Here is a 26,465-nt window from a genome sequence, read left to right as displayed (position 1 = left end):
CTCTGAAGTTGGAGACTTTTATCTCCCTCAACAACTTTAAAAATCTGCTATCCGAGCAGCTAACCGATCGCTGCAGCTGTACATAGTCCATCTGTAAACTACCCACCCAATTTTACCTACCTCACCCCCATACTGCTTTTATTTATTTACTTTTCTGCTCTTTTGCACACCAGTATCTCTTCTTGCACATGATCATCTGATGATTTATCACTCCAGTGTTAATCTGCTAAATTGTAATTATTCGATTTATTGCCTACCTCATGCCTTTTGCACACATTGTATATAGATTCTCTTTTTTCTACCATGTTATTGACTTGTTTATTGTTTACTCCATGTGTAACTCTGTGTTGTTGTCTGTTCACACTGCTATGCTTTATCTTGGCCAGGTCGCAGTTGCAAATGAGAACTTGTTCTCAACTAGCCTACCTGGTTAAATAAAGGTGAAAAAAAAATAATAATAAAAAAAAAAAAAAAAAAAAAACTGCACGGCCAGGCACAACTCCAACACCATCATTAAATTTGCCAAGGACACAACAGTGGTAGGCCTGATCACTGACAACGATGAGACAGCCTATAGGGAGGAGGTCAGAGACCTGGCCGTGTGGTGCCAGGACAACAACCTCTCCCTCAACGTGGTCAAGACAAAGGAGATGATTGTGGACTACAGGAAAAAGAGGACAGAGCACGCCCCCCATTCTCATCGAAGTGGCTGCAGTGGAGCAGGTTGAGAGCTTCAAGTTCCTTGGTGTCCACATCACCAACAAACTAAGTGGGTCCAAGCACACCAAGACAGTCGTGAAAAGGGCACGAAAAAACCTATTCCCCCTCAGGAGACTGAAAAGATTCGGCATGGGTCCTCAGATCCTCAAAAGGTTCTACAGCTGCACCATCGAGAGCATCTTGACTGGTTGCATCACTGCCTGGTCGGCAACTGCTAGGCCTCAGACCGCAAGTCACTACAGAGGGTAGTGTGAACGGCCGAGTACATCACTGGGTCCAAGCTTCCTGCCATCCAGGACCTCTTTACCTTCAAAGGAAGGCCCTAAAAATTGTCAAAAGATTCCAGCCACCCTTGTCATAGACTGTTCTCTCTGCTACCGCATGGCAAGCGGTAACGGAGCGCCAAGTCTAGGTCCAAGAGACTTCTAAACAGCTTCTACCTCCAAGCCATAAGACTCCTGAACATCTTATCAAATGGCTACCCAGACTATTTTCATTGCCCCCTCCCCCTCTTTACACCACTGATACTCTCTGTTGTCATCTATGCATAGTCAATAACTCTACTGAGATGTACATACTACCTCAACTAACCGGTGCCCCCACACATTGACTCTGTACCGGTACCCCCCTGTATATAGTCTCGCTATTGTTGTTCTTTGCTGCTCTTTAATTACTTGTTACTTTTATCGCTTATGCTTTTAAGTATTAAAAAAAAACTGCATTGTTGGTTGGGGGCTTGTAAGTTTCACTGTAAGGTCTACTGTGTATTGTTGTATTCGGCACGTGACTAATACAATTTGATTTGAGTCCAAACCTTTGACTGGTACCGTATGTATGTGAATGGTGTGTATGGACAGTATGTGAATTGAAAAGGTGTGTATAGCAGTAGTTATATAGGATGGGCCATGACTAGAATACAGTATATACATATAAAGTGGGTAAAACAGTATGTAAACATTAAAGTGACCAGTGTTCAGTGACTATGTACTGTATATAGGGCAGCAGTCGCTAAGGTGCAGGGTAGATAACTGGGTGGTGACAGTGTCTGAGGTTCAGGCCAGGTTACTGGGCGGAGACTGGCTAGTGGTGACTGTTTAACAGTCTGATGGCCTGGAGATAGAAGCTGATTATCAGTCTTTCGGTCTCAGTATTAACTCATCTGTACTTTCTCAGCCTTCTACATGGTAGCGGGATGAACAGTCCGTGGCTCAGGTGGCCGGGTCCTTGATCTTCTTGGCCTTCCTGACACTTCATCTTAATGAGGTAACAAAAGAGAAGGTTATGATCTTCCCTATAGCTTTGTCAAGGACACCTCATTTCTTGAACCCACTATGTGTTGTTGAAAAGTCTTACACTGCTAAACTTTGCCACATAATTACCATCTTACTTAGTGACTCATGACAGTAGCTTCTTTCTGCTTGGCTTTTGTCACATTCAGTTGTGGGAAAAAGTACACAATTGTCATACTTGAGTAAGAAGTATAGATACCTTCATAGAAAGTTACTCAAGTAAAAGTGAAAGTCAGCCAGTTAAATACTACTTGAGTAAAATTCAAAGTATTTGGTTTTAAATATAATTACACTACCAGTCAAAAGGTTTAGAACACCTACTCATTCAAGGGTTTTTCTTTATTTTTTTTACATTGTAGAATAATAATGAAGACATCAAAACTATGAAATAACAGATATGGAAAGCTGTCAAGGCAAAGAGTAGCTATTTGAAGAATCTCAAATATAAAATGTATTTCGATTACTACATGATTCCATGTGTGTTATTTGATAGTTTTGATGTCTTCACTATTATTCTACAATGCAGCAAATAGTAAAAATAAAATAAAAACCCTGGAATGAGTAGGTGTTCTAAAACTTTTGACCGGTAGTGTATCAAAAGTAAATATACATATCTAAAATATACTTAAGTATCAAAAGTACAATTATAAATATATGGATGTATGGATAGTCAGGGGCACACCCAAACACTGACATTATTTACAAAAGATACATTTGTGTTTAATGAGTCCACCAGGCCAGAGGCAGTAGGGATGACCACGTGTTCTCAATACCGTATGAATCAGACCATTTCTGGCTTGCTAAGCATTCACAATATAAACAAGTACTTTTGGTTGTCAGGGAAAATTTTGTCAATTTACAAGTACATCATTTTCTTTAGGGATATAGTAAAGTAAAAGTTGTCAGAAATATAAAATAGTAAAGTAAAATACAGATGCCCAAAAAACTACTTAAGTAGTACTTTAAAGTATTTTTAGTTAAGTACTTTACACCACTGGTCACACTAATCTCACCCTATACAGTGGTCCAACTAAAATGTTATCCGGACTGTGTTCAAAATTAAGACAAGTCTTTAATAAAACCACTTTGTAAGTGAGACGGTTTCCTTACTCAGTGGGTATCGAATTTAAAACATCTGTAGTGAGTTTCACAGCATGCAGGTTTTGTGGGAACACTTAAATAACATATGGCACAGTGCGTCTCAGATGGAATCACCAAAGACCAAAACACAGTCAAAGGTTACTGGCTTTGGCTGGCTCAGGAAATATGTCATACCATGGATGTTATTAAAAACCTGTCTTTCTAGTGTCTTTAAAACAATCCAATAATTCACTGTGATCCAGTGAAAAGATGCTGCCTCTGTGGCTGTCTAGGAGCAGAACAATTTTATATACCTGTGTTTTAAGTAAGTTAACCATTTTGTTCAGGCATAAAAATTGGTGTACAAAAAGCATTTATTCCCAGCTTCCTGCCTTCAGTTCGCATCTCATCAGTGCCTGCCCTTATTGATCATGGCACTATCTAGGCCTAGGGTAATCAAGTCTAAAAATGGGCAACCAACATCATTGGTCTAACCATGTAAGAATCCATTAAATCAAGTATTTGAATGCATTAAACATTTATTAAAAATGTACACAATAATACATACACATTTAATTGTATTAGACATACAAAACTTTGTGCAGACCATTTCCCAATTTAGAGTACATAAAAATAAAAACATTATACATACAGTTTTGGTTGACAGGGGCCTACAAATGTCATTAGAAAATACTAACACATGCAAACAGATTCAATAAAATACTAATAAAAAAGGAAATCGAGCCACGAAAACTTGGACAAATTTTGTGACTATACAATGTAGCGCAAAATATCTGTCATTAATGCAAGTTAATCAAACTAGAAGTTTAAAGCCATGATACTTTCACTCCACAATAGGGTGTTATACCAACATATATGCACCCAGTAAACAAAACAGCTTGTACATTCCAAACACAGATCATATTCAGTTGGAAATGTAGAAACCTGATCGCAGAGCTTCTGAAATAAAGAATTTCTCCATTGAGATGTGATGCCTAGCTCTACCCTCCTCTTGGTGGCCTGCGTCCATACTGACATGATGTAAGACTGCACATGGAAACTGGCCTACCGGTATTAACAAATCTGGTTCAATACATTAAATATTGCTGTACATGTTCAACATTGTACATTTTTCCCGACAAAAAAATAAAATTGCTAGAAATTAGGATCATCATCAGTATCAAAGAAAGCAGCATTCGTCATGGAAAATGTGCTTTTAAAAAGATTTTGTTCAAAGCCTTCCTTTTTCTTTATCTTTGGACACCAGACAAAAGTTAGACACATCAGATACAAGACAAATTTAAGAAGTGTGTTTTGCATAACGTGAACACGTAGCTATTCCATATTCTCATAGATTGAGGTTGAGTTCAAACACATTTCCCAAGTAAGTTTAATTGTTTGATGTTAAAAGTCTTTCTTATTGCCTGTGAAAGTGATACTTTACAGATATCTTGCAGACATACAAGTCCCTTAAAAAAAATGAAAAAAGAAACGTCTAAAAACAATACATGGCAATGGGGACAATAGACCCTTTTCCAGTACACGACACACTGACGTCACGTACGACTCTTGGCAGGAGTAAGAAAGCCATCTGCCTGAATTTACGTTTTTATTAGTTCTAAACAAAATACATTTAGGTTCTCATACGCTTACAATGGATGTTTTGACATTTGCTTGAACAGTAGTTAAGATGATATTTGCTTGTGATCTTTGCAAAATAACTATTTTGAATGTAGCAGTTAGCTAGAATGCTAACGCTCATAGATATAGGCTGTAGCAAAAGCTAGCCAAAGAGCCATTTTACTGGTTGAAGTGTAATACAGTTGATTTGCGATGACAAACATATTAAACAGGACATTATTACGAGCCTTAAAATCCAACTATACTCCAAAAGTAGTGTGATATGCACTCTTAAGCAGCATGCTCTGTAAGAAGTCCCGTGTTCCGCTACCAACTTGCAGCGTCGCCTCGTGCGCCAATGTTTGCAAACACAGAAGGGTGTCAAAAGCAGCAGAAACAATGGAAAAACAAACTTAAAAGCGTTAACAAATACTTCATGAAATAACAATCCTGTACAGTGTTAAACTACAGTGAAGCTCCAAATGTATTGGGACAGCGACATGTTGTTTTGGCTCTGTACTCCAGCATTTTGGATTTAAAAAAAAAAGACAGCTTAAATTTGAGGGTATTTTCATTATTAAAAATCGGGAGAATAGTTTAGAAATTACAGCACTTTTGGTAATTCATTAAGGACTATCCATAATCGTGGTAGCATACACATTAATATAGAAGTGTTTAAAAACATTCTATTCCTTATATACGATAAAAGTGACTCTAAAAATGACAATACATTATTTACCATTCATTTCTATTTGGCACAAAATCTGAAACAACCAAAACCAACAGCAAATGCATCCAACAAGTTTATAGAGTCACAAGCTTGATGTAATCATTGTGTGCTAGGAATATGGGACCAAATACAAAACTTTAATACACCTCCAAAAGTTTTGGAACAAATTCACTTAGTCCCCTAAAATATGCAGGGGCCTATGTACAAAAAGTGTGGTAATTTCTAAGCGGTTCACCCGATGTGGAGGAAAATACCCTCAAATGAATGCAGACAGTCTGCACTTTAACCTCATTGTATCATTTCAAATCCAAAGTGCTGGAGTACAGAGCCAACACAACAACAAAGTGTGCCACTGTCCCAATACTTGGAGCTCACTGTATACAGTGCATTCGGGAAGTAATCAGAACCCTTCCCCCTTTTTCACATTTTGTTACATTACAGCCTTATTCTAAAATGGATAAAAACAAATACCTTATTTACATAAGTATTCAGACCCTTTGTTAGGAGACTGGAAATGGAGTTCAGGTGCATCTTGTTTCCATTGATCATCCTTGAGATGTTTCTACAACTTGGAGTCCACCTGTGGTCAATTCAATTGATTGGACATGATTTGGAAAGGCACACACCTACGTATATAAAAAGGTCCCACAGTTGACACTGCATGTCAGAGCAAAAACCAAGCCATGACATTGAAGGAATTGTCTGTAGAGCTCTGAGAGAGGATTGTGTCGATTCACAGACCTGGAGAAGGGTACCAAAACATTTCTGCAGCATTGAAGGTCCCCCCCAAGAACACAGTGGCAGCCATTATTCTTAAATGGAAGAAGTTTGGAACCACCAAAACCAAGATTTAACTATTTGGGCCTGAATGCCAAGCGTCACCTCAGGAGGAGACCTGGCACCATCCCTATGGTGAAGCATGGAGGTGGCATCATCATGCTGTGGGGATGTTTTACAGTGACAGGGAGACAAGTCAGGATTGAGGGAAAGATGAATGGAGTACTCCCTAAATTTGTTTTATTCACTGCTTTAACACACTCTGCCAACCCGGATGTCCTAGCCATCTGAATCCTGGCTTAGGAAGACCACCAAAACCCCTGAAATTTCCAACCCTAACTACAACATCTTGCGACAAGATAGAACTGCCAAAGGGGGTGGTGTTGCAATATACTGCAGAGTTCTTACTAGCCAGGTCCCTATCCAAACAATGAGCTTCTACTTTTAAAAATTCACCTTTCCAGAAACAAGTCTCTCACTGTTGCCGCTTGCTATTGACCTCCCTCTGCCCCCAGCTGTACCCTGGACACCATATGTGAATTGATTGGCCCCCCATCTATCTTCAGAGCTCGTGCTGCTAGGTGACCTAAACTGGGACATGCTTAACACCCCGGCCATCCTACAATCTAAGCTTGATGCCCTAAATCTCACACAAATGATCAATGAACCCACCAGGTACAACCCCAAATCCGTAAACACGGGCACCCTCATAGATATCAGTTGAGAAGTTCTCATTTACCCTACCTGGTTAAATAAAAAGGTGAAATATATATATATATATATATATATATATATATATATATATATATATATATATATATATAAAGTTCCTTCCAACAGGACAATGACCCTAACTAAGCACACAGCCAAGACAACGCAGGTGTGGCTTCGGGACAAGTCTCTGAATGTCCTTGAGTGGCCCAGCCAGTGCCGTGACTTGAACACAATCTAACATCTCTGGAGAGACCTGTAAATAGCTGTGCAGTGACGCTCCCAAGCCAACCTGACAGAGTTTGAGAGGATCTGCAGAAGAGAACGGGAGAAACTCCCCAAATACAGGTGTGCCAAGCTTGTAGCGTCATACCCATGAAGACTCGAGACTTGCAGCAATTACAAAAGTGCTTCAACAAAGTACTGAGTAAAGGGTCTGAATACTTATGTTCATGTGATTTCATTTACATTTTTTATACATGTGCAGAAATGTCTTGAAACCAGTTTTTGCTTTGTGAATATGGGGTATTGTGTGTAGACTGAGGGGGGAAGAAATGACAAATCAATTTTAGAACAAAGGGTGTAATGTAACAAAATGTGGAAAAAGTAAAGGGTTCTGAAAACTTTCCGAATGCACTGCGTGTTGAGTCCCAACCAAATTCTTGAGATGAGTGATAAACTTGTCACAGAGTACCAGTCAAAAGTTGACACACCTACTCACTCAAGTGATTTTGTTGTTGCTATTTTCAACATTGCAGACTAGTGAAAACAAACTATGAAATAACATATGGAATCATGTAGTAACCAAAGTTAAACAAATCAAAATATTTTATATTTGAGATTCTCCAAAGTAGCCACCCTTTGCCTTGACAGCTTTGCACACTCATGAATTCTCTCAACCAGCTTTGTGAGGTAGTCACCTGGAATGCATTTCAATTAACAGGTGTGCCTCGTTAAAAGCTAATTTGTGGAATTTCTCTTTCTTTCTTAATGAGTTTGAGCCAATCAGTTGTTGTGACAAGGTAGAGGGGTATACAGAAGATAGCCCTATTTGGTAAAATACCCAGTCTATATTAATGGCAAGAACAGCTCAAATAAGCAAAGAGAAACAGTCCATTACTTTAAGAAGTGAAGGTCAGTCAATGCAGAAAATTAAGAACTTCAAAAGTTTCTTCAAGTGCAGTCGCAAAAACCATCAAGCGCTATGATGAAACTGGCTCTCATGAGGACCGCAATAGGAAAGGAAAACACAGAGTTACCTCTGCTGCAGAGGATAAGTTCATTAGAGTTACCAGCTTCAGAAATTTCAGCCCAAAAAAACACTTCAGTGTTCAAGTAAGACTCATTTCAAAATCAACTGTTCAGAGACTGCGTGAAATCAGGTCTTCATGGTCAAATTGATGCAAAGAAACCACTACTAAAGGACACCATTAAGGAGACTTGCTAGGGCCAAGAATAACAAGCAATGGACTTTAGACTGGTGGAAATCTGTCCTTTGGTCTGATGAGTCCAAATGTGAGATTTTTGGTTCCAACCGCCATGTCTTTGTGAGACGCAGGGTAGGTGAACGGATGATCTTTGCATGTGTGGTTCACACAGTGAAGCATATAGGTGGTGTGATGGTGCTTTGCTGGTGACACTTTCAGTGATTTTAAAATTCAAGGCACACTTAACCAGCATGGCTACCACAGCAGTCTGCAGCTATACGCCATACCATCTGGTTTGCGCATATTGTGACTATAATTTGTTTTTCAACAGGACAATGACCCAAAACACACCTCCAGGCTGTGGGGGCTATTTGACCAAGGAGAGTGATGGAGTGCTGCATCAGATGACTTGGCCTCCACAATCACCCGACCTCAACCCGTTTGGGATGAGTTGGACCGCAGAGTGAAGGAAAAGCAGCCAACAAGTGCCCATCATACGTGGGAACTCCTTCAAGACTGTTGGAAAAGCATTCCTCATGAAGCTGGTTGAGAAAATGCCAAGTGTGTGCAAAGCTGTCAAGGCAATGGGTGGCTACTTTGAAGAATCTGAAATATATTTTGATTTGTTTAAAACTTTTGGTTATTACATGATTCCATGTGTTATTTCATAGTTTTGATATCTTCACTGTTGTTCTACAATGTAGAAAATAGTAAAAATAAAGAAAAACCCTGGAATGAGTAGGTGTGTCCAAACTTTTGACCAGTACTGTAGATCACAATTTTGCAAAACATGCATCTAGAGTTAGGATTTGGCCCTGCGTCATTAGGGTCATGACACTTCAAATGTGTATTAGCAAAAATGAACAGTTTAAAATTGCAAACAGAAATGTTAAAGTAATTACACCACGCTAAGGTGAACCATTTACTATGGCACTGTACTTAACCTTTGTCCTTCCATACGACAGAACAAAAAAAATCTGAACAACTGAAGGCACATTTAAAAACTAGAATCAGCAGTTGAAACAATGACAAAGTGTTACCCCGCCTCTGTTTTGGTAAAAAGCAGAGGGATGGGCCTGGAGAAATGTAACCACTCAAATTCATAGACAGAGCTATGGATGCAAGGACTTAGTCAAAAATATAAAAAGGATAGTTTTAACCATTTTCTGAAGCTAAATGTAAGAGTTTACATTTACGTTGTTTACAAACATAGTAAAGAATCTGTAGGGGTATGACAGTTGAACTAAGCTCACGAATCATTTATAGGTTATATTCAAGAATCAATGGATATATATCATTAATTTATAATGCCAAAAACGAAGTGTTCTAGCTTTAAGTTACGATGATGTTGAGCAGGAAAGGATTTGGCATAGGGTCCTACAAAGCCTTATTTCATGCAAACCACCTGTAAGACTGTATGGCCTGTTGAAATCAATGGATATGCTTAGCGCCCTCCACAGGGTTCAAATGTAAAGTGCATTCAGTGCATACAGTACACACACACACTACATTCAACGAAGACGATGCGTCTTGAGGCCCTGAACATTGTATTCCCTGGGCTTAACCCAATCAAAACCAGTAACTGAGTTTCTGGGGTAAGAAACAGTAAACTCCCTTCCTTTTTTCCAATAAAGAAAGTGAATACTAATTCGACTGAGGTGTATAAGTGTAAAGCAATTATTTTCCTGCACTTTTCCTGAAATAACCTAACCTAGTGCAAAGAGTCCTTTTTTTTTGGCTTGAATAACAGAGTAGTCCCAGAGATTAATCGTAGTTACAAAAAAAAGCTTTGGTTAAAAACAAAGATGAAGTGTCAGAGAGTATGCGCTTGGTGAGGACTTGGATGGCTGATGTAGCGTCCATGACTGTCCAGGTTGTGTCCATCATACCAGGAATGCTGTTTGGTGGATGTAAGAATGGCAATAGAAAATATGTCCATACAAGAGCTGTTACTTGACATTTGTCCATGGTAGTAGGGGTGCTGCAGGTGATAAGGGGTGTTTTTTGTTTAGACAGATTCTGCTGGCTGTAAAGCATCACAGTTGATGGCTCAGTTGTCTCTTGGCAGTTTTGAGCCGACTGGTAATCAAAGATCATGGACGGTCATCAGTTTCCTCTCTAAGCTCTGTAGGAAACGCGCACACTTCAGCGGGAGTCATCCATAGGCTTACCTGTCTATGACTCGCTCTCTATGGTGACTGTGACCGTCTCGGCTACGTCTGAAACACAAGGGTGAGAGGTAAGAGGTCAAGGTTCAGGCAGCTCACAGACACAGGGCTACATGACATCACAGGGATCTACATACCAGTTTTGTCGAAGCTGCCATCCTGATGATCCTCAATGTGGTTGATGGTGTCGCCAAGGACATGCTTGGGGCTTGCAGGACCATCTACAGAGCTGTTTCAGGACAAGGCCGGTATTAACTTCATGAATGAGGCGAGATCATTTACTGAATCAGGAATGAAAGAAATCAAACCAAGAATAACCTTTTGCCGTTGATCTGGAGGCCCACAGCTATCTGCTCAGGATCTAAGTTCACCAACCGGGTGACAAAACTGTTACCATCACCGTGACTGACAGAGAGAAAGGAGAGCACAAGGGGGGGGAGACATTAGGCATTTAAATACCTACAGTGAAACTCAAACTAGGTTTTTATTGACTAAAAGGCAGTACTGACTAAGAAGCAAAACTATTATTAAGCTCCAACAGAATAGATGGATAGGTGACTGTGTTTTCACCTGGTGTAGATGGGAAACATCCAGTACTTCTTCTGGTCTCCAAAGACCTCAGCCATGTTCCTACTGAATCCCAGAGAGAAGCCATTCTTGTCTGGGCCATTTCTGAAGACAGGAGCCCTGAAAGCCTCTGGAAAAAAATAAAAATATTAGTTGCAAGCAACAATGAACAGGGTTCACAGGATGACAGAAATGAGACAAGATAAGTTGGATAACAAAGCAGCAATATGTACAGTAGAAACCATCTTCATTTAAGTACAATCTGTGAAAACATGACCATGTTTAATCGCTCAATACCACAAGGATGACATAAGTGAAGTCTAGTGCTATATCGTTGAATGCAGCAAGTAATCATTCTTAAAGTCCTTACTTAATGTATTGAGTGTATTAACCAATTCTGTGGTCAATTTGACTAATGGTTTATGAGTTGAAATATTTTCAGCGTCAGTGTATTGCAGTGGAGGCTGTTGAGACAACGACTTATAATAATGGCTGGAAACGGAGCGAACGGAAAACACATTGAAACCATGCATTTGATACCATTCCACTTAATCCTGCCCCAGCAGTTACCATGAGCCCTTCCTCCCCAATGTTGATGTGCCCTTTAGCAAGGCACTTAAACCTAATTGCTCCTGTAAGTTGCTGTGGATAAGAGAGTCTGCCCAAATTTCATGGCCCCATGTCCATCAGTTCATTTCTTATAGCCCTGGTGAGATATGGTGCCATCTAGTGGTGTAATGTGGCCAACTAAGAATTCAGCAACTAAACATTCTCAAATTCATTACAGGCAAACTTATTGGGTCTATATACCAAACCTGTTGTCAATCGGACTTATGGTTCATGAGGAGATATATATATATATTTTTAGCATTAGCACTAATGTGCATCTATTAGGTACAGTGTGGCTATATTTGAATGCAGCATAAAAAATAAATAATAATAATAATCTCTCCATAAAATGTAAGACTGATGTAATGAGCCTAACTTCAGGCTAGGCCTCTATTTTCTCCACTTCCTTTCTGATTGACGTGCCCAAAGTAAACTGCCAGTTACGCAGGCCCAGAAGCCAGGATATGCATATAAATTGGTAGCTTTGGATAGAAAACACATTGAAGTTTGTAGAAATGTTAAAATAATGCATGAGACTATAACACAATTGATATGGTAGGAGAAAATCCAAAGAACAACAACAAAAAACTGATTGGTTTGAGATCCTATGCTCATACATTAGAACGTATAGGGTCAATGTTAAATCCGGCTCCCAGTTTGCAATTCCTATGGCTTCCACTAGATGTCAACAGTCTTTGTTCGAGATTTTAGACTTGTTTCTCCCCAACAAGGAAGAATTTTGAGTTTTGGCACTGGGAGTCATAGCTGGAAATCAGTCTGTGCGCGCTCATCTGCGTGAACGTGCCTTAGGCATGCTGCAAGAAGGCATGAAGACTGCAGATGTGGCCAGGGCAATAAATTGCAATGTTTGTACTGTGAGACGCCTAAGACAGCACTACAGGGAGACAGGACGGACAGCTGATCGTCCTCACAGTGGCAGCCCACATGTAACACCTGCACAGGATCGGTACATCCGAACATCACACCTGCGGGACAGGTACAGGATGGTAACAACTGCCCGAGTTACACCAGGAACGCACAATCCCTCCATCAGTGCTGAGACGGTCCACAATAGATATCCTCTTCCCTCATGTGGTACCCCTTCCTGCAGGCTCATCCTGACACGACCCTCCAGCATGACAATGCCACCAGCCATACTGCTCGTTCTGTGCGTGATTTCCTGCAATACAGGAATGTCAGTGTTCTGCCATGGCCAGCAAAGAGCTCGGACCTCAATCCCATTGAGCACGTCTGGGACCTGTTGGATCAGAGGGTGAGGGCTAGGGCCATTCCCCCCAGAAATGTCCGGGAACTTGCAGGTGCCTTGGTGGAAGAGAGGAGTAACATCTCACAGCAAGAACTGGCAATTCTGGTGCAGTCCATGAGGAGATGCACTGCAGTGCTGTTACTTTTGACCCCTCCCTTTTGTTCAGGGAAACATTATTCCATTTCTGTTAGTCACATCTCTGTGGAACTTGTTCAGTTTATGTCTCAGTTGTTGAATCTTGTTATGTTCATACAAATATTTACACATGTAAAGTTTGCTGAAAATAAACACAGTTGGCAGTGAGGACGTTTCTTTTTTTTGCTGAGTTTACATACAATTGGTTTCAAGTCTCTAGGTCAAACAGGGCGAAGGCTATGAGGGTTTACGTGAGACTGCTTATAACAATGCCACAAATAGGCCAATTGGTGCCATTATTTTGGACCATGTTACCTATGCCATCGAGTTTCTGTGTGCCAAATTAGAAGAAAAAAAAGTTCCCAATTTATGCTCAAGTTATTTGACCATGTCAAGAAAAAATAAATAGTCAGAGAATAGGTTCTGAATCACTAATTATAACCAACAATAAAAAGGTGTCAACAATCAAGACGATAGTGGATGAGTTACTGTGTTGAGTATAGTGAGGCATGGCAGCTACCTATGGTGGTCCTGTTCTTTCCCACAAGCCAGAGATGGTAGCTGAAAAGCGACAGGATGCTGATGAAGAACATGGCCGCCACAAAAAACAGAAACAACACGTGGAATTTGGCGTGAGTGTCAGGCAGCTGATTCTTGAGGGAAGAGAGAGAGAGAGAAGAGCCGTTAGTGACGTCATACTCTTCATCCGACACATACAGTAGTAACGTTCACCTTCTGCACAGACACACAGGATATGACACATCAGTCAGTTGTAAAATGACCTATGAAGACCTCAATCTGGAGTAGCAGACGCTTAGCCTACATGACTGTTCAAGTGAATGGCTCCACAAGGTACTACATACAGTACAGACCTTTTGGTTGTTACGCACAATACGACATGCTGAACAACCAACCCGGTCCGACTCCACACTCGCCCTCAGTTTGGCCAAGATGACAGTGGACATTCATTGTCACGAGCAAGGCAGCATAACACAAGCAAGGACAGAGGCCTAGTCTTACCACTCAAGGGGGAACAGACAACGGCTTATGTTGCAAGACAACAGTGTTTGACACATACTGAAGAGAATCCGTCAACAGCAATTTGTACTTCTGAGAGACAGAAGCCTTGCGAATGCCATTATGGGCTGAGCTTCTTGACCTTTCCTTAGTGACAATAGGCTACTCGAAGAAGTGCAACCTTTCTTTTTGACCAACCACAATGATCAGATGGCGACAATCTCGCATTTTACCTGAGGACAATCCCCAACAGATCTCCATCGGCAAAGCTTTAGGCAAAGTATTAGAGACAGGCAGATGATTAGTGCAGACATTAAGAACGTGCAACTATCTTACAGAGACATAAAAAGGACCAAAAAAAAGAACAAAAAAAAAGAGAAGAGAACAGGATTGCAAAACTATCGGCACCTGCTCAATATCCTCCAGAATGTTAGCACAATTGCACATGTTCCCTCCCCCTTTCCACACTATACCCTACTGCAAACCACACAGCTAAATATAAACCAGATTCACACTAATTTCCCCTGACATGCAGACTGCTCAAGTTTGAGGTGGTTTATGTAGAGGATTTGGGGTATTGGCTAATTGGAACATGCTATCAGGGATCTTACTGCTTTCATTGGTTAACACTCAACTAAGTTCTAGCTTGTTAAGGAAGAAAGGACAGGCAGCTCCAGTATTACTTACTGTCCAGAATTTGATGAAATACTGCAGGACGGTAGCGGCAATGAATGCACAATATAGCATGGAGTAGGCCAGAAACAAGACAAAGAACTTGTAGTTTGAAAATCCAACACAGTTATTCACCCTGAGAGAGAAACAGAGAAAACAAAAGTCAACGTGGCTTGTGCTGCTCGGTCTCCTTCTGAGAGCGGAGTAATCCTTTCCAAATCACTATACCAGACAGATCAAATATGCTCATGCTGTAGAATGGACAGGATGAAACTCTCCACTGATCCAAATCACTATCAAGTCAGTTTTAACAATAGACTTCAAATGAAGGCAGGCGTATGTTTGAGCGGTATGGTCATGAGTGTACTTTGCTAAGCATCTATACTTCATGAATGGACCGTTACATACCATGGACAGTGATGGTCCATCTTCAGTACACACCTGAGAGAGAGGGAGAGTATGACAGCATGAAAAACAACGTGGAAGAAAGTATATAGGACGTTGCTAGTTTCGACTGCGCCGCTCTTGGTTGTACCGTCTTCCATATTTGGCGTTGTGAGGTGGTACCATTTCTTCTGGTTGGACCAATTGAAATCAACTTGATAGGTGAGCGCTACCATCAGTCCTGTGTCATGCCAACAGTAAAGCAACCTGAGACCATTCATGTGTGGGGTTGCTTCTCAGCCAAGGGAGTGGGCTCACTCACAATTTTGCCTAAGAACACAGCCATGAATAAATAATGGTACCAACACATCCTCCGAGAGCAACTTCTCCCAACCATCCAGGAACAGTTTGGTGACGAACAATGCCTTTTCCATCATGATGGAGCACCTTGCCATAAGGCAAAAGTGATAACTAAGTGGCTCGGGGAACAAAACATTGATATTTTGGATCCATGGCCAGGAAACTCCCCAGACCTTAATCCCATTGAGAACTTGTGGTCAATCCTCAAGAGGCGGGTGGACAAACAAAGCCCCACAAATTCTGACAAACTCCAAGCATTGATTATGCAAGAATGGGCTGCCATCAGTCAGGATGTGGCCCAGAAGTTAATTGACAGCATGCCAGGGCGGATTGCAGAGGTCTTGAAAAAGAAGGGTCAACACTGCAAATATTGACTCTTTGCATCAACTTCATGTAATTGTCAAGAAAAGCCTTTGACACTTATGAAATGCTTGTAATTATACTTCAGTATTCCATAGTAACATCTGACAAAAATATCTAAAAAAACTGAAGCAGCAAACTTTGTGGAAATTAATATTTGTGTCATTCTCAAAACTTTTGGCCATGACTCTGTGTGTGTGTGTGTGTGTGTGTGTGTGTGTGTGTGTGTGTGTGTGTGTGTGTGTGTGTGTGTGTGTGTGTGTGTGTGTGTGTGTGTGTGTATATATATATATATATATATATATATATATATATATATAAAGTTTCCACTCAAGAACCTGCAGCCACTAGTTAGCGCCGTTCTGCCGCAGAGCAGCGCCACAGAGTTCTATTGAGCAGTGGCCACTTTTTGATCATGCCTGTGATGACATTCCATTCACTCCAAACATGCTACATTCTCAGAGTAAATCGTCAAACTTCTCATAGTTTTTCCTGAAAAACGGGCCACATATAGTAAAGACATGGAGTTTGGACACGTGTTTTTCTGACAGAATTCTCTATTGAGCGGACATTTGTATAAACCTTGAATGAATTAATCCTTTTATGGGTGAACACCCTAGAGTATATTACTTTGGAGTTGAAGCACCCAAAAAGACGACGCGTAAAACCCCATGGTGCATCTCCTCTGAACCCCACAGTAATTGAACTGAACTCACATGTCACAGGTGGAGCAGTGGTGGCAGCGGTCGGGTTTGATCACCAGACAGTTGTCACAGTACCGGACGGCTGTGGAGAACACATACACCTGATCAATCATTAAATCCAAAGCTTGTGTTTCAACTACAGTCAATATTGAAATATTATTTTATACTAATACAATTGCCTAGTGAAATAGATTTTGTTTAACAAGTCATTTTTGTCTCAATTATAGGGGTCTAAATTATTGGCACTCCTAAAGATACTTATAAATACAATCAAACAAAATATATCTGCATTAACATTCTACTTTTTTCTCTCTCAGCTTAAATAACTGTATTGTGGCCTTCCATGGCTTCCTGTTTCACTAGGGTATAAAATGTGGTACATGCATGTAAAATCCTTTTGTCATCCTTCCCCATGGGAAAAGGCAAAGCGCTCCCAAACGAAGAGACAAATGGTTGTTGACCTTATAAAAAAAAAATAATAATAATTAAACAACACTATTAGGAAGTTTAAAACCACTGGAACAGTGGTAAACTTGCCTGGTATTGGACGCAAGTGTATGTTGTCCCCACGCACAGTGAGGAAGATGGTTTGGCAGGCAAAGACAAAACCAAGGGCCAAAGGTGGACAATTACAGAACTTTGTTGCATTTTCAGGTCACCAAGTCTCCAATTACACACCAACTCCATGCCAATAGGCTCTTTGGAAGGTTTTCCAGAAAAAAAGCCTTTGAGAGCAAACAACAAATGTAACGCCTGGAGGTGAAGTATTTTTTTAATGTAACTCGGCAAGTAAGTTAAGGACAAATTCTTATTTACAATGACGGCCTACACCAGCCAAACCCGGACGACACTGGGCCAATTGTGCGCCGCCCTATGGGACTCCCAATCATGGCCGGTTGTGATACAGCCTGGATTTGAACCAGGGTCTGTGTTGTGACACCTCAAGCATTGAGCTGCAATGCTTTAGACTGCTGCGCCACACAGGAGGGCATCTTAGCCAAAAACCTGGTTGCCTCTGCCAAGAAGCTGAAACTTGGTCACAAGTGGCTCTTCCAGCAAGGCAATAACCCCAAGCACTAATTAAAATCCACGAAGAAATTGTTTATTGACCACAAAAACAACATTTTTCAATGGCCATCTCAGTCTCCGGACTTGAACCACATTGAAAACCTCTGGTTTGAATTGAAGAGGGCAGTCCATAAGCGCAGACGAGGGGTATCAAGGATCTGGAAAGATTCTGTATGCAGGAATGCTCCAAGATCCCTCCCAATGTGTTTCTTCAATCTCATAAAAACACTAGAAAAAAAGCTCAGTGCCATTATCCTCGAAGAGGGTGCAGGAGTATCGAAGAGGATGCCGGAGAATTGAAACCAGGGGTGCCAATAATTGACACCTAGCGTTGAGATTTTTTTAATGAACTTGTAAACAAAATCTCTGAGCAATTGTATATGTATTAATTATGATCCTTGTTGATCATACAATGTAGCTCAGTATTTGTATCATTTATACAGTCTGTTTTCACATCTTTATCAAGGATGCCAATAATTTGAGACCCGACTGTATATCCCAAATACATAAAATAGCACATAAATTCTAATTGGCAACCTTGTTGGAGGTACACAAGGGGAGTTGGGGGTGGGTGGCAGTAACATTCTCACCTCCTGTCCCAGTGCGTGTATAGACAGGCAATCCTACCACCACCTTCTTCAGGATCTCCTGCTGAGTGTCTGGATGTTCCTCCTTCTCATACCGCTCCTTCTCCACTTTGGGCAGACAGAACTGATGGGAGAACAGAAAGGTGTTTCTCAAAGTACGCAATAACATAGGCTATTTATTACCGGTAGTCATGCATCTTGAAATTAGGGAACAGTTTAAAATGTTGAAAAAAAGTTACTTGAGATTGAGGGCAAATCCCCTTCATAACCATACACTAGGGTTAGGCAGTATCCAGATGTTCATACCGGTTCTGTACCATACAGTATTACCGAATGTGCAAACAAGGGGTCTATTAAAAAATATATATAAATACAATAATAAAAATACAGTATAAGGCTTGGGCAGTATCCAGATGTTCATAGCGTCACACTGTCTTCTCATTATGGGATTTACTGTATTACCAACATGGCACACAAGGGGGTAGTCCATTGGGCCTATACCATGATGCTGACAAAATATTAGCAAAATCAAAATGACCTCCTGGGTGGCGCAGTGGTCTAGGGCACTGCATCGCAGTGCTAACTGCGCCACCAGAGTCTCTGGGTTCGCGCCCAGGCTCTGTCGCAGCCGGCCGCAACCGGGAGGTCCGTGGGGCGACGCACAATTGGCATAGCGTTGTCCGGGTTAGGGAGGGTTTGGCCGGTAGGGATATCCTTGTCTCAGTATGTATAAAAAAAAATAAAAAAAAAATAAAATGTATTAAAATGTATGCACTCTACTGTAAGTCGCTCTGGATAAGAGCGTCTGCTAAATGACTAAAATGTAAATGTAAATGTAAAAGGCGCAGTTAGATAAATGCTAACGAGCAAAAACAAAATAACTGCAAAGATCGGCAAATCCAGCTCAAAGTTATACAAGCATAGCTAGCAGCTACCGAATGTCATTTTGTGTGAGTGTGGACATTGACAAGTTAAAATGAACGAGAGAAATGGTGTAAATAAAAGTTGATGCATGCTTTTCTGAAGGAAGAGCAGAATGTGTACATGGAGCAGATGAGAGAACAGAGAAAGAAAAAAAGAAAGAAAAAAAGAAAGAAAAAAACGTTAGCAGGAAGCGAGGTGAAAAAAATGGCAGCTGTACAGAACTCTTCCAGACCTCTGACAGAAAGCCATAAGATGTAAGATGGCAAATATTTAGTAGTGAATGGCATACAAGTAACTTCGTCACCTCATGTGCACCTCAGGGACTCAGCGATAGAACGCTATACACTCACCTCATCTCGCTTTCTCCATTTACAAAGAAACACGTGACTGTTCTGGGCAACTACAGTAAGCTTCATAATGTAAAATAATGTGACGGGTGAAATAAAAAACGCAATCTGTCATCTCTTAACTTATTACACAAGTTGACAGCAGCGGTTAACTTAAAAAGGTGCTACAAATATTCACATGTATTGGAAAAACTTCAAAGAAATAGTTGGCAGTATTGAAAAACCATCCCATGTCTTTTTCCAAATACCATGGTATAACCAACCGCCCAAGCTATATCTGAGAGCTAGAGATGCACAACGTTACCAAAAGTATGTGGACACTTGTCAGCAACAGGTGTTGCTGAAATAGCAGAATCCACTTATTTGAAGAGGTGGTGTCCACACACACATATATATCAAACATTAGGAACACCTTCCTAATATTAAGTTGCACCCTCCCCTTTTTCCCTCAGAACTGCATCAATTCGTTGGGACATGGACTCTACAAGGTGTCAAAAGCTTTGTTGACTTATGCTTGACCCATGTTGACTTATGCTTCTCAGGCAGTTGTCAAGTTGGCTGGATGACGATTTTTGATACACAAGGGAGAGTTAAAACCCCAGCAGCGATGTAGTTCTTGACACAAACTGGTACGCCTGGCACCTCCTTTAAAAGCACTTAATCTTTTGTCTTGCCCATTCACCCTCTGAATGGCACACATACACAGTCCATGTATCAAATGTCTCAAGGCTTAACAATCCTTCTTTAACCTGTCTCCTCCCCGTCATCTAGACTGATTGAAGTGGATTTAAAATGTGACATCTATATGGGATCATAGCTGTCATGTAGTCAGTCTCCCTTGGAAATCTGTTCTTAATGTTTACTCATATAATATATATAAATAAACACACCAAAAGCTTGGATGCACCTACTCATTCCAGGGTTTTTCTTAATTTTTACTATTGTAGAATAATAGTGAAGACCTCAAAACTATGAAATAACACATGGAATCATGTAGTAACCAAAACAAGTGTTATACAAATCAAAATATATTTTGGATTTTAGATTCTTCAAACTAGCCACCATTTACTTTGACAGCTTTGCATACTCTTGGCATTCTCTCAACCAGCTTCATGAGGTAGTCACCTGGAATGCATTTCAATTAACAGGTGTGCCTAGTTAAGGGAATTTGTGGAATTTCTTTCCATAATGCATTTGAGCCAATCAGTTGTGTTGTGACAAGGTATGGGCGGTGTACAGAAGATAGCCCTATTTGGTAAAAGACCAAGTCCATATTATGGCAAGAACAGCTCAAATAAGCAAAGAGAAACAACAGTCCATCATTACTTTGGGACAAGAAGGTCAGTCAATGTGGAAAATGTCAAGTTTCTTCAAGTGCAATAGTAAAAACGATCAAGCGCTATGATGAAACCGGCGCTCATGAGGACCGCCACAGGACAGGAAGACCCAGAGTTACCTCTGCTGCAAAGGATAAGTTCATTAGAGTTACCAGTAGAGGTCGACCGATTAAATCGGAATGGCCGATTAATTAGGGCCAATTTCAAGTTTTCATAACAATCGGAAATCGGTAATTTTGGACGCCGATTTAGCTTTTTTATTTATTTATTTTTTTACACCTTTTATTTAATCTTTATTTAACTAGACAAGTCAGTTAAAAACACATTCTTATTTTCAATGACGGCCTAGGAACGGTGGGTTCACTGCCTTGTTCAGGGGCAGAACGACAGATTTTTACGTTGTCAGCTCAGGGATTCAATCTTGCAACCTTATGGTTAAATAGTCCAACGCTCTAACCACCTGCCTTACGAGGAGCCCGCCTGTTACGCGAATGCAGTACGAAGCCAAGGTAAGTTGCTAGCTAGCATTAAACTTAAATCAATCATAATCACTAGTTATAACTACACATGGTTGATGATATTACTAATTTTTCTAGCGTGTCCTGCGTTGCATATAATCGATGCAGTGCGCATTCGCGAAAAAGGACTGTCGTTGCTCCAACGTGTACCTAACCATAAACATCAATGCCTTTCTTAAAATCAATACATAGAAGTATATATTTTTAAACCTGCATATTTAGCTAAAAGAAATTCAGGTTAGCAGGCAATATTTAGACTGATGGATGCCACCCGTTAGATAAAATACGGAACTGTTCCGTATGTCACTGAAAGAATAAACGTTTTGTTTTCGAGATGATAGTTTCCGGATTCGACCATATTAATGACCTAAGGCTCGTATTTCTGTGTGTTATTATGTTATAACTAAGTCTATGATTTGATAGAGCAGTCTGACTGAGCGATGGTGGGCACCAGCAGGCTCATAAGCATTCATTCAACAGCACTTTCGTGCGTTTTGCCAGCAGCTCTGCTGTTTATGACTTCAAGCCTATCAACTCCCGAGATTAGGCTCGTGTAACCAATGTGAAATGGCTAGCTAGTTAGAGGGGTGCGCGCTAATAGCGTTTCAAACATCACTCGCTCTGAGACTTGGAGTGGTTGTTCCCCTTGCTCTGCATGGGTAACGCTGCTTCGAGGGTGGCTGTTGTCGTTGTGTTTCTGGTTCGAGCCCAGGGAGGAGCGAGGAGAGGGATGGAAGCTATACTGTTACACTGGCAATACTAAAGTGCCTATAAGGACATCCAATAGTCAAAGGTATATGAAATACAAAATGGTAGAGAGAGAAATAGTCCTATAATAACTACAACCTAAAACTTCTTACCTGGGAATATTGAAGACTCATGTTAAAAGGAACCACCAGCTTTCATATGTTCTGAGAAAGGAACTTAAACGTTAGCTTTCTTACATGGCACATATTGCAATTTACTTTCTTCTCCAACACTTTGTTTTTGCATTATTTAAACCAAATTGAACATGTTTCATTATTTATTTGAGGCTAAATTGATTTTATTGATGTATTATATTAAGTTAAAAGTGTTCATTCAGTATTGTTGTAATTGTCATTATTACAAATACATAAAAAAAAATTGGCCGATTAAATCGGTATCAGCTTTTTTGTCCTCCAATAATCGGTATCGGTGTTGAAAAATCGGTCGATCTCTAGTTACCAGCCTCAGAAATTGCAGCCAAAAATAAATGCTCCACAGAGGTCAAGTAACAGACATCTCAACATCAACTGTTCAGAGGAGACTGTGAATCAGGCCTTCATGCTCCAAAGAAAACACTACTAAAGGACACCAATAAGAAACATGAGCAATGGACATTAGACCGGTGGAAATCTGTCCTTTGGTCTGATGAGTCCAAATGTGAGATTTTTGGTTCCAACCGCCATGTCTTTGTGAGACGCAGAATATGTGAACGGATGATCTCCACATGTGTGGTTCCCACCATCAAGCAGCCATGCTGGTTAAGTGTGATGGTTCTTTGCTGGTGACAAAGTTTTATTTAGAATTCAAGGCACACTTAACCAGCATGGCTACCACAGCATTCTGCAGTGATACACCATCCCATCTGGTTTGCGCTTAGTGGAACTATCATTTGTTTTTACACAGGACAATGACCCAACACACCTCCAGGCTGTGTAAGGGCCTATTTGATCAAGGAGAGTGATGGAGTGCTGCATCAGATGACGGCCTCCAAAAATCACCCGACCTCAACCCAATTGAGATGGTCTGGGATGAGTTGGACCGCAGAGTGAAGGAAAAGCAGCCAACAAGTGCTCAGCATATGTGGGAACTCCTTCAAGACTGTTGGAAAAGCATTCCTCATGAAGCTGGTTGAGAGGCAAAAGGTGGCTACTTTGAAGAATCTAAAATATATTTTGAGTTGTTTAACACTGTTTTGGTAACTACATGATCCCATGTGTAATTTCATAGTTTTGACGTCTTCACTATGATTCTACAATGTAGAAAATAGTAAAAATAAAGTGAAACCCTTGAATGAGTAGGTCTGTCCAAACTTTTGACTGGTACTGTATATATAGTATTTTTTTATACACTAAACAATTTAGGCAACATGGATGTTGATCCAGGAGGGGATTGAATGTCTCTGCTGTAACCACAAAGCGGGATCTTGACATCTAGCCACTTAGCTAGCAAACCAAATGCCTAGCTGGAACCCTGAGCTGGATGTAATTTATTAAACACTTAGATGGCTTTATAGTTATACAGAACTTATAGTTATAAGCAGTGCCGTAGAACGAGGCAGGGATCCCCCAAATATGATTATTTTATTAAAAATCATATCTTTGGCATTTCAAAATATACCGTTTATACCAGGGTATCACACAATCCTACCACACACACACACACAAACCCTGTCCTATGTTAACATATACTGTAAGGTGTAATTAGAGAGCGCTTTAGGAACCGCCGTGTCTACTGCCCTGGCCACGTGGCATTGTGATGTAGCATATCACGGGAGGTAGAGTGAGTACTACTGACAAAGACAGATACACACACTCTCCGTATACCTCTTTAGAGGGGTTGGCGGGCCTGCTGCAGATAGTCTTCCAGTAGGACCAGATGAACATAATGAAGAACAGGTGAAAGACAACTAGGTATGATACTGTTGGAGAGAAGAAGCAAGAGAGACCATTCATACGAGATCAAATATAATGCAATTATATCCATGAGGTCAAGGGATACATCTGGAATTTTGGTAATGAGCCCCTTCATCTACTTCCCCAGAGTCAGATGAACTCCTGGATTCCATTTTTATTTCTCTGACTGCAATTTGAAGGAAGTTGATAACTTGCACAATGACTGGAGGTCAAAGGGTAACTTCCTTCATACTGGGCACAGAGACATAAAAATGATATCCACAAGTTCATCTGACTCTGGCGAAGTAGATAAAGGGGCTCATTGCTAAAATACCAAAGTATCCCTTTAACCCTAAATCACAACTTTTCACCCCATGCAAAACAAGTATTTAGTTTACCATGTCTAAATCACAAGTACCAGCGTACATCAGTGTCACGTAGACAGAGTAAAGTTTGAGTGGGTTCAAGGTGGTGAAATCATGTGGGCCCAAGACAGTCAGTCTTAAATGCACCAGATGTTTCAGAATGTTACTTACTTTTTTCTGCATTATTTGGGATTGTTACTGAAAGAGACAAGGGGGTACAGAGAGAGAGAGAGAGGATTTTAGAGAAGGCCTCTGATTTACACTTTTGCTGAGTTACAGTACTAGGCTCACATCTACTTCCCCTCAACCCCCAGCAGCAGCCTGGTACTACCAGCAGGAGACCCACCAGTCACAGAACGCTTTGTTTTCCCTGCTGAAGGGATGCCCCTGACTACAGCATGTCATTGTACCATCACCAACAGCCCACAGAAACAGGCTAACCAGGTTAAACACAGTGAGTGGAAACAGTGTGGTTCACGAGGAGAGAGCTGGTCAGTTGCATTGGAATAAGTCAACTTGAGGCCAAAGTAGCTTCATATCAAATAGCTCTGAAGATGCTTGGCACAGAATCGAAGGCAGAATTACATAGCCAAAATGCAACCGAAGCTAAACAAACAATGTCAAAATAAGAAATAAGGTCAGAGAAGAACAATTCCCAGTAGATTTGATTAAATAAAATATGAGATCGGACTAAATTAATCCAACTAATCCATATTCCAATATGGGACGAGGATTTAGTTTCCAGTCAATTCGATTGCGTCAATTTGTCTGTCCATTTCCTTCTAGCAACAGTGGCTTCTAACTATGGGCATGGTTGGCTACCGACAAAAGGTAGCGAGTGTTTCACTCATTCTATTTCTATGGTTTCACTCAAGTAGCAAGTGTTACATTGTATTTTATCACTGTCACACGTGTACGGTGGTGACAATGATCCATACACATTATTACCCTGATTTCGTCCGAACAAGTTACTGTAAACTACCGGCTATACACATCCTCCAGCTGGGCAAGCAAGCAGTAAGGCAACTTTGTTTCAATGAAGAAACAAACCACGGTAACCCTCCAAAAAAAACGAGAATTTTATACTTACAGATACAGAGTTCAACGACGTACGCATAATAAGACCAGCCAACGACAAGGTTTATGAAAATAACAGGTATCCAAGATAAACTCCGCTGACAGCACCTTAGAACATGATGCGGCGCCATCTTTAATCCGCCTGGGGAAAATTGTGGTGTGACGTCAAAGCTTCAGATTTTTCAATAGACTAATGCCGCGTTCAAACAACTGAGAACTCGGAAATCTCAGACTTCCGACTTCAGTGCGTTAAAACAACTGGGACCTCAGAAAAAAAAGAGCTCAGACTGAAAAAAATTGATTTGAACGGTCATCCAACTCGGAATTTCAATTGGGAACTCGGGCCTCTTTCTTCAGCTCCGGCCTCCCGACCTGAAAATCACTGACGTCATGATTTTCTTCTCCATCAGATGAAACCACCACAGATATGTACAGCTGTGAACCGTGAACTGGTAAGCCACTGGAGACTCGACATGAATCGACAATCTTATTTAATTACTGAATCAAATTAAATTGTATTTGTCATATGCTTCGTAAACAACAGGTGCAGACTAAAAGTGAAATGCTTATTTAAAAGTCATTTTCTAACAATGCAGAGTTAAAGATAAATCTATATTTTGAATTATTATTGTGGGGATGGGTGATTCTAGTAATTCAGCTCAGTATTGCAATCCCTGCTCGCAATGTAAACTACACATTTGTTCCAGTTCACCACAGTCCTATTCAATTAGCTTCTCCCGACCATTGTACACTGCTCAAAAAAATAAAGGGAACACTTAAACAACACAATGTAACTCCAAGTCAATCACACTTCTGTGAAATCAAACTGTCCACTTAGGAAGCAACACTGATTGACAATAAATTTCACATGCTGTTGTGCAAATGGAATAGACAAAAGGTGGAAATTATAGGCAATTAGCAAGACACCCCAAAAAAGGAGTGGTTCTGCAGGTGGTGACCACAGACCACTTCTCAGTTCCTATGCTTCCTGGCTTATGTTTGGTCA

At 40.6% G+C, this 26,465-nt stretch overlaps 1 protein-coding gene across 2 annotated transcripts; it reads right to left on the bottom strand.

The window, feature by feature from the left end:
• Positions 1-3,610: 3,610 nt before the first annotated feature.
• Positions 3,611-25,818, bottom strand: LOC129868992 (palmitoyltransferase ZDHHC20-B-like). 2 transcript variants are annotated; one of them, XM_055943410.1, is made up of 13 exons: positions 25,473-25,818; positions 24,554-24,580; positions 23,949-24,043; positions 18,256-18,376; positions 16,610-16,679; positions 15,198-15,230; positions 14,805-14,925; positions 14,351-14,386; positions 13,621-13,753; positions 11,093-11,219; positions 10,841-10,927; positions 10,660-10,751; positions 3,611-10,573 (listed from the first exon to the last, which is right to left on the bottom strand). In XM_055943410.1, the coding sequence occupies exons 1-13, from the start codon at positions 25,588-25,590 to the stop codon at positions 10,530-10,532; spliced, it is 1,104 nt and encodes a 367-aa protein (XP_055799385.1). In that variant the 5' UTR covers positions 25,591-25,818; the 3' UTR covers positions 3,611-10,529. The 2 variants fall into 2 exon arrangements, with proteins under 2 accessions (XP_055799385.1, XP_055799386.1); XM_055943411.1 differs by lacking the exon at positions 14,351-14,386 and having other exon boundaries at positions 25,473-25,815.
• Between the last annotated feature and the right edge of the window lie 647 nt (positions 25,819-26,465).

This window comes from Salvelinus fontinalis, chromosome 13, assembly GCF_029448725.1.
Source record: "Salvelinus fontinalis isolate EN_2023a chromosome 13, ASM2944872v1, whole genome shotgun sequence".
NCBI classification, from domain to species: domain Eukaryota; kingdom Metazoa; phylum Chordata; class Actinopteri; order Salmoniformes; family Salmonidae; genus Salvelinus; species Salvelinus fontinalis.
This window is presented reverse-complemented; position numbering and strand designations above follow the sequence as displayed.

What these genes read in the sequence shown, in the direction of transcription:
- LOC129868992 (XM_055943410.1), bottom strand. Translation starts at nt 25,590, where the DNA reads ATGGCGCCGCATCATGTTCTAAGGTGCTGTCAGCGGAGTTTATCTTGG. An exon ending in CCGCCAACCCCTCTAAAGAG is followed by an intron (nt 18,377 to 23,948) that starts GTATACGGAGAG and finishes TTCTCCCATCAG; the next exon opens with TTCTGTCTGCCCAAAGTGGA. An exon ending in CTCCAGATCAACGGCAAAAG is followed by an intron (nt 10,752 to 10,840) that starts GTTATTCTTGGT and finishes GTCCTGAAACAG; the next exon opens with CTCTGTAGATGGTCCTGCAA.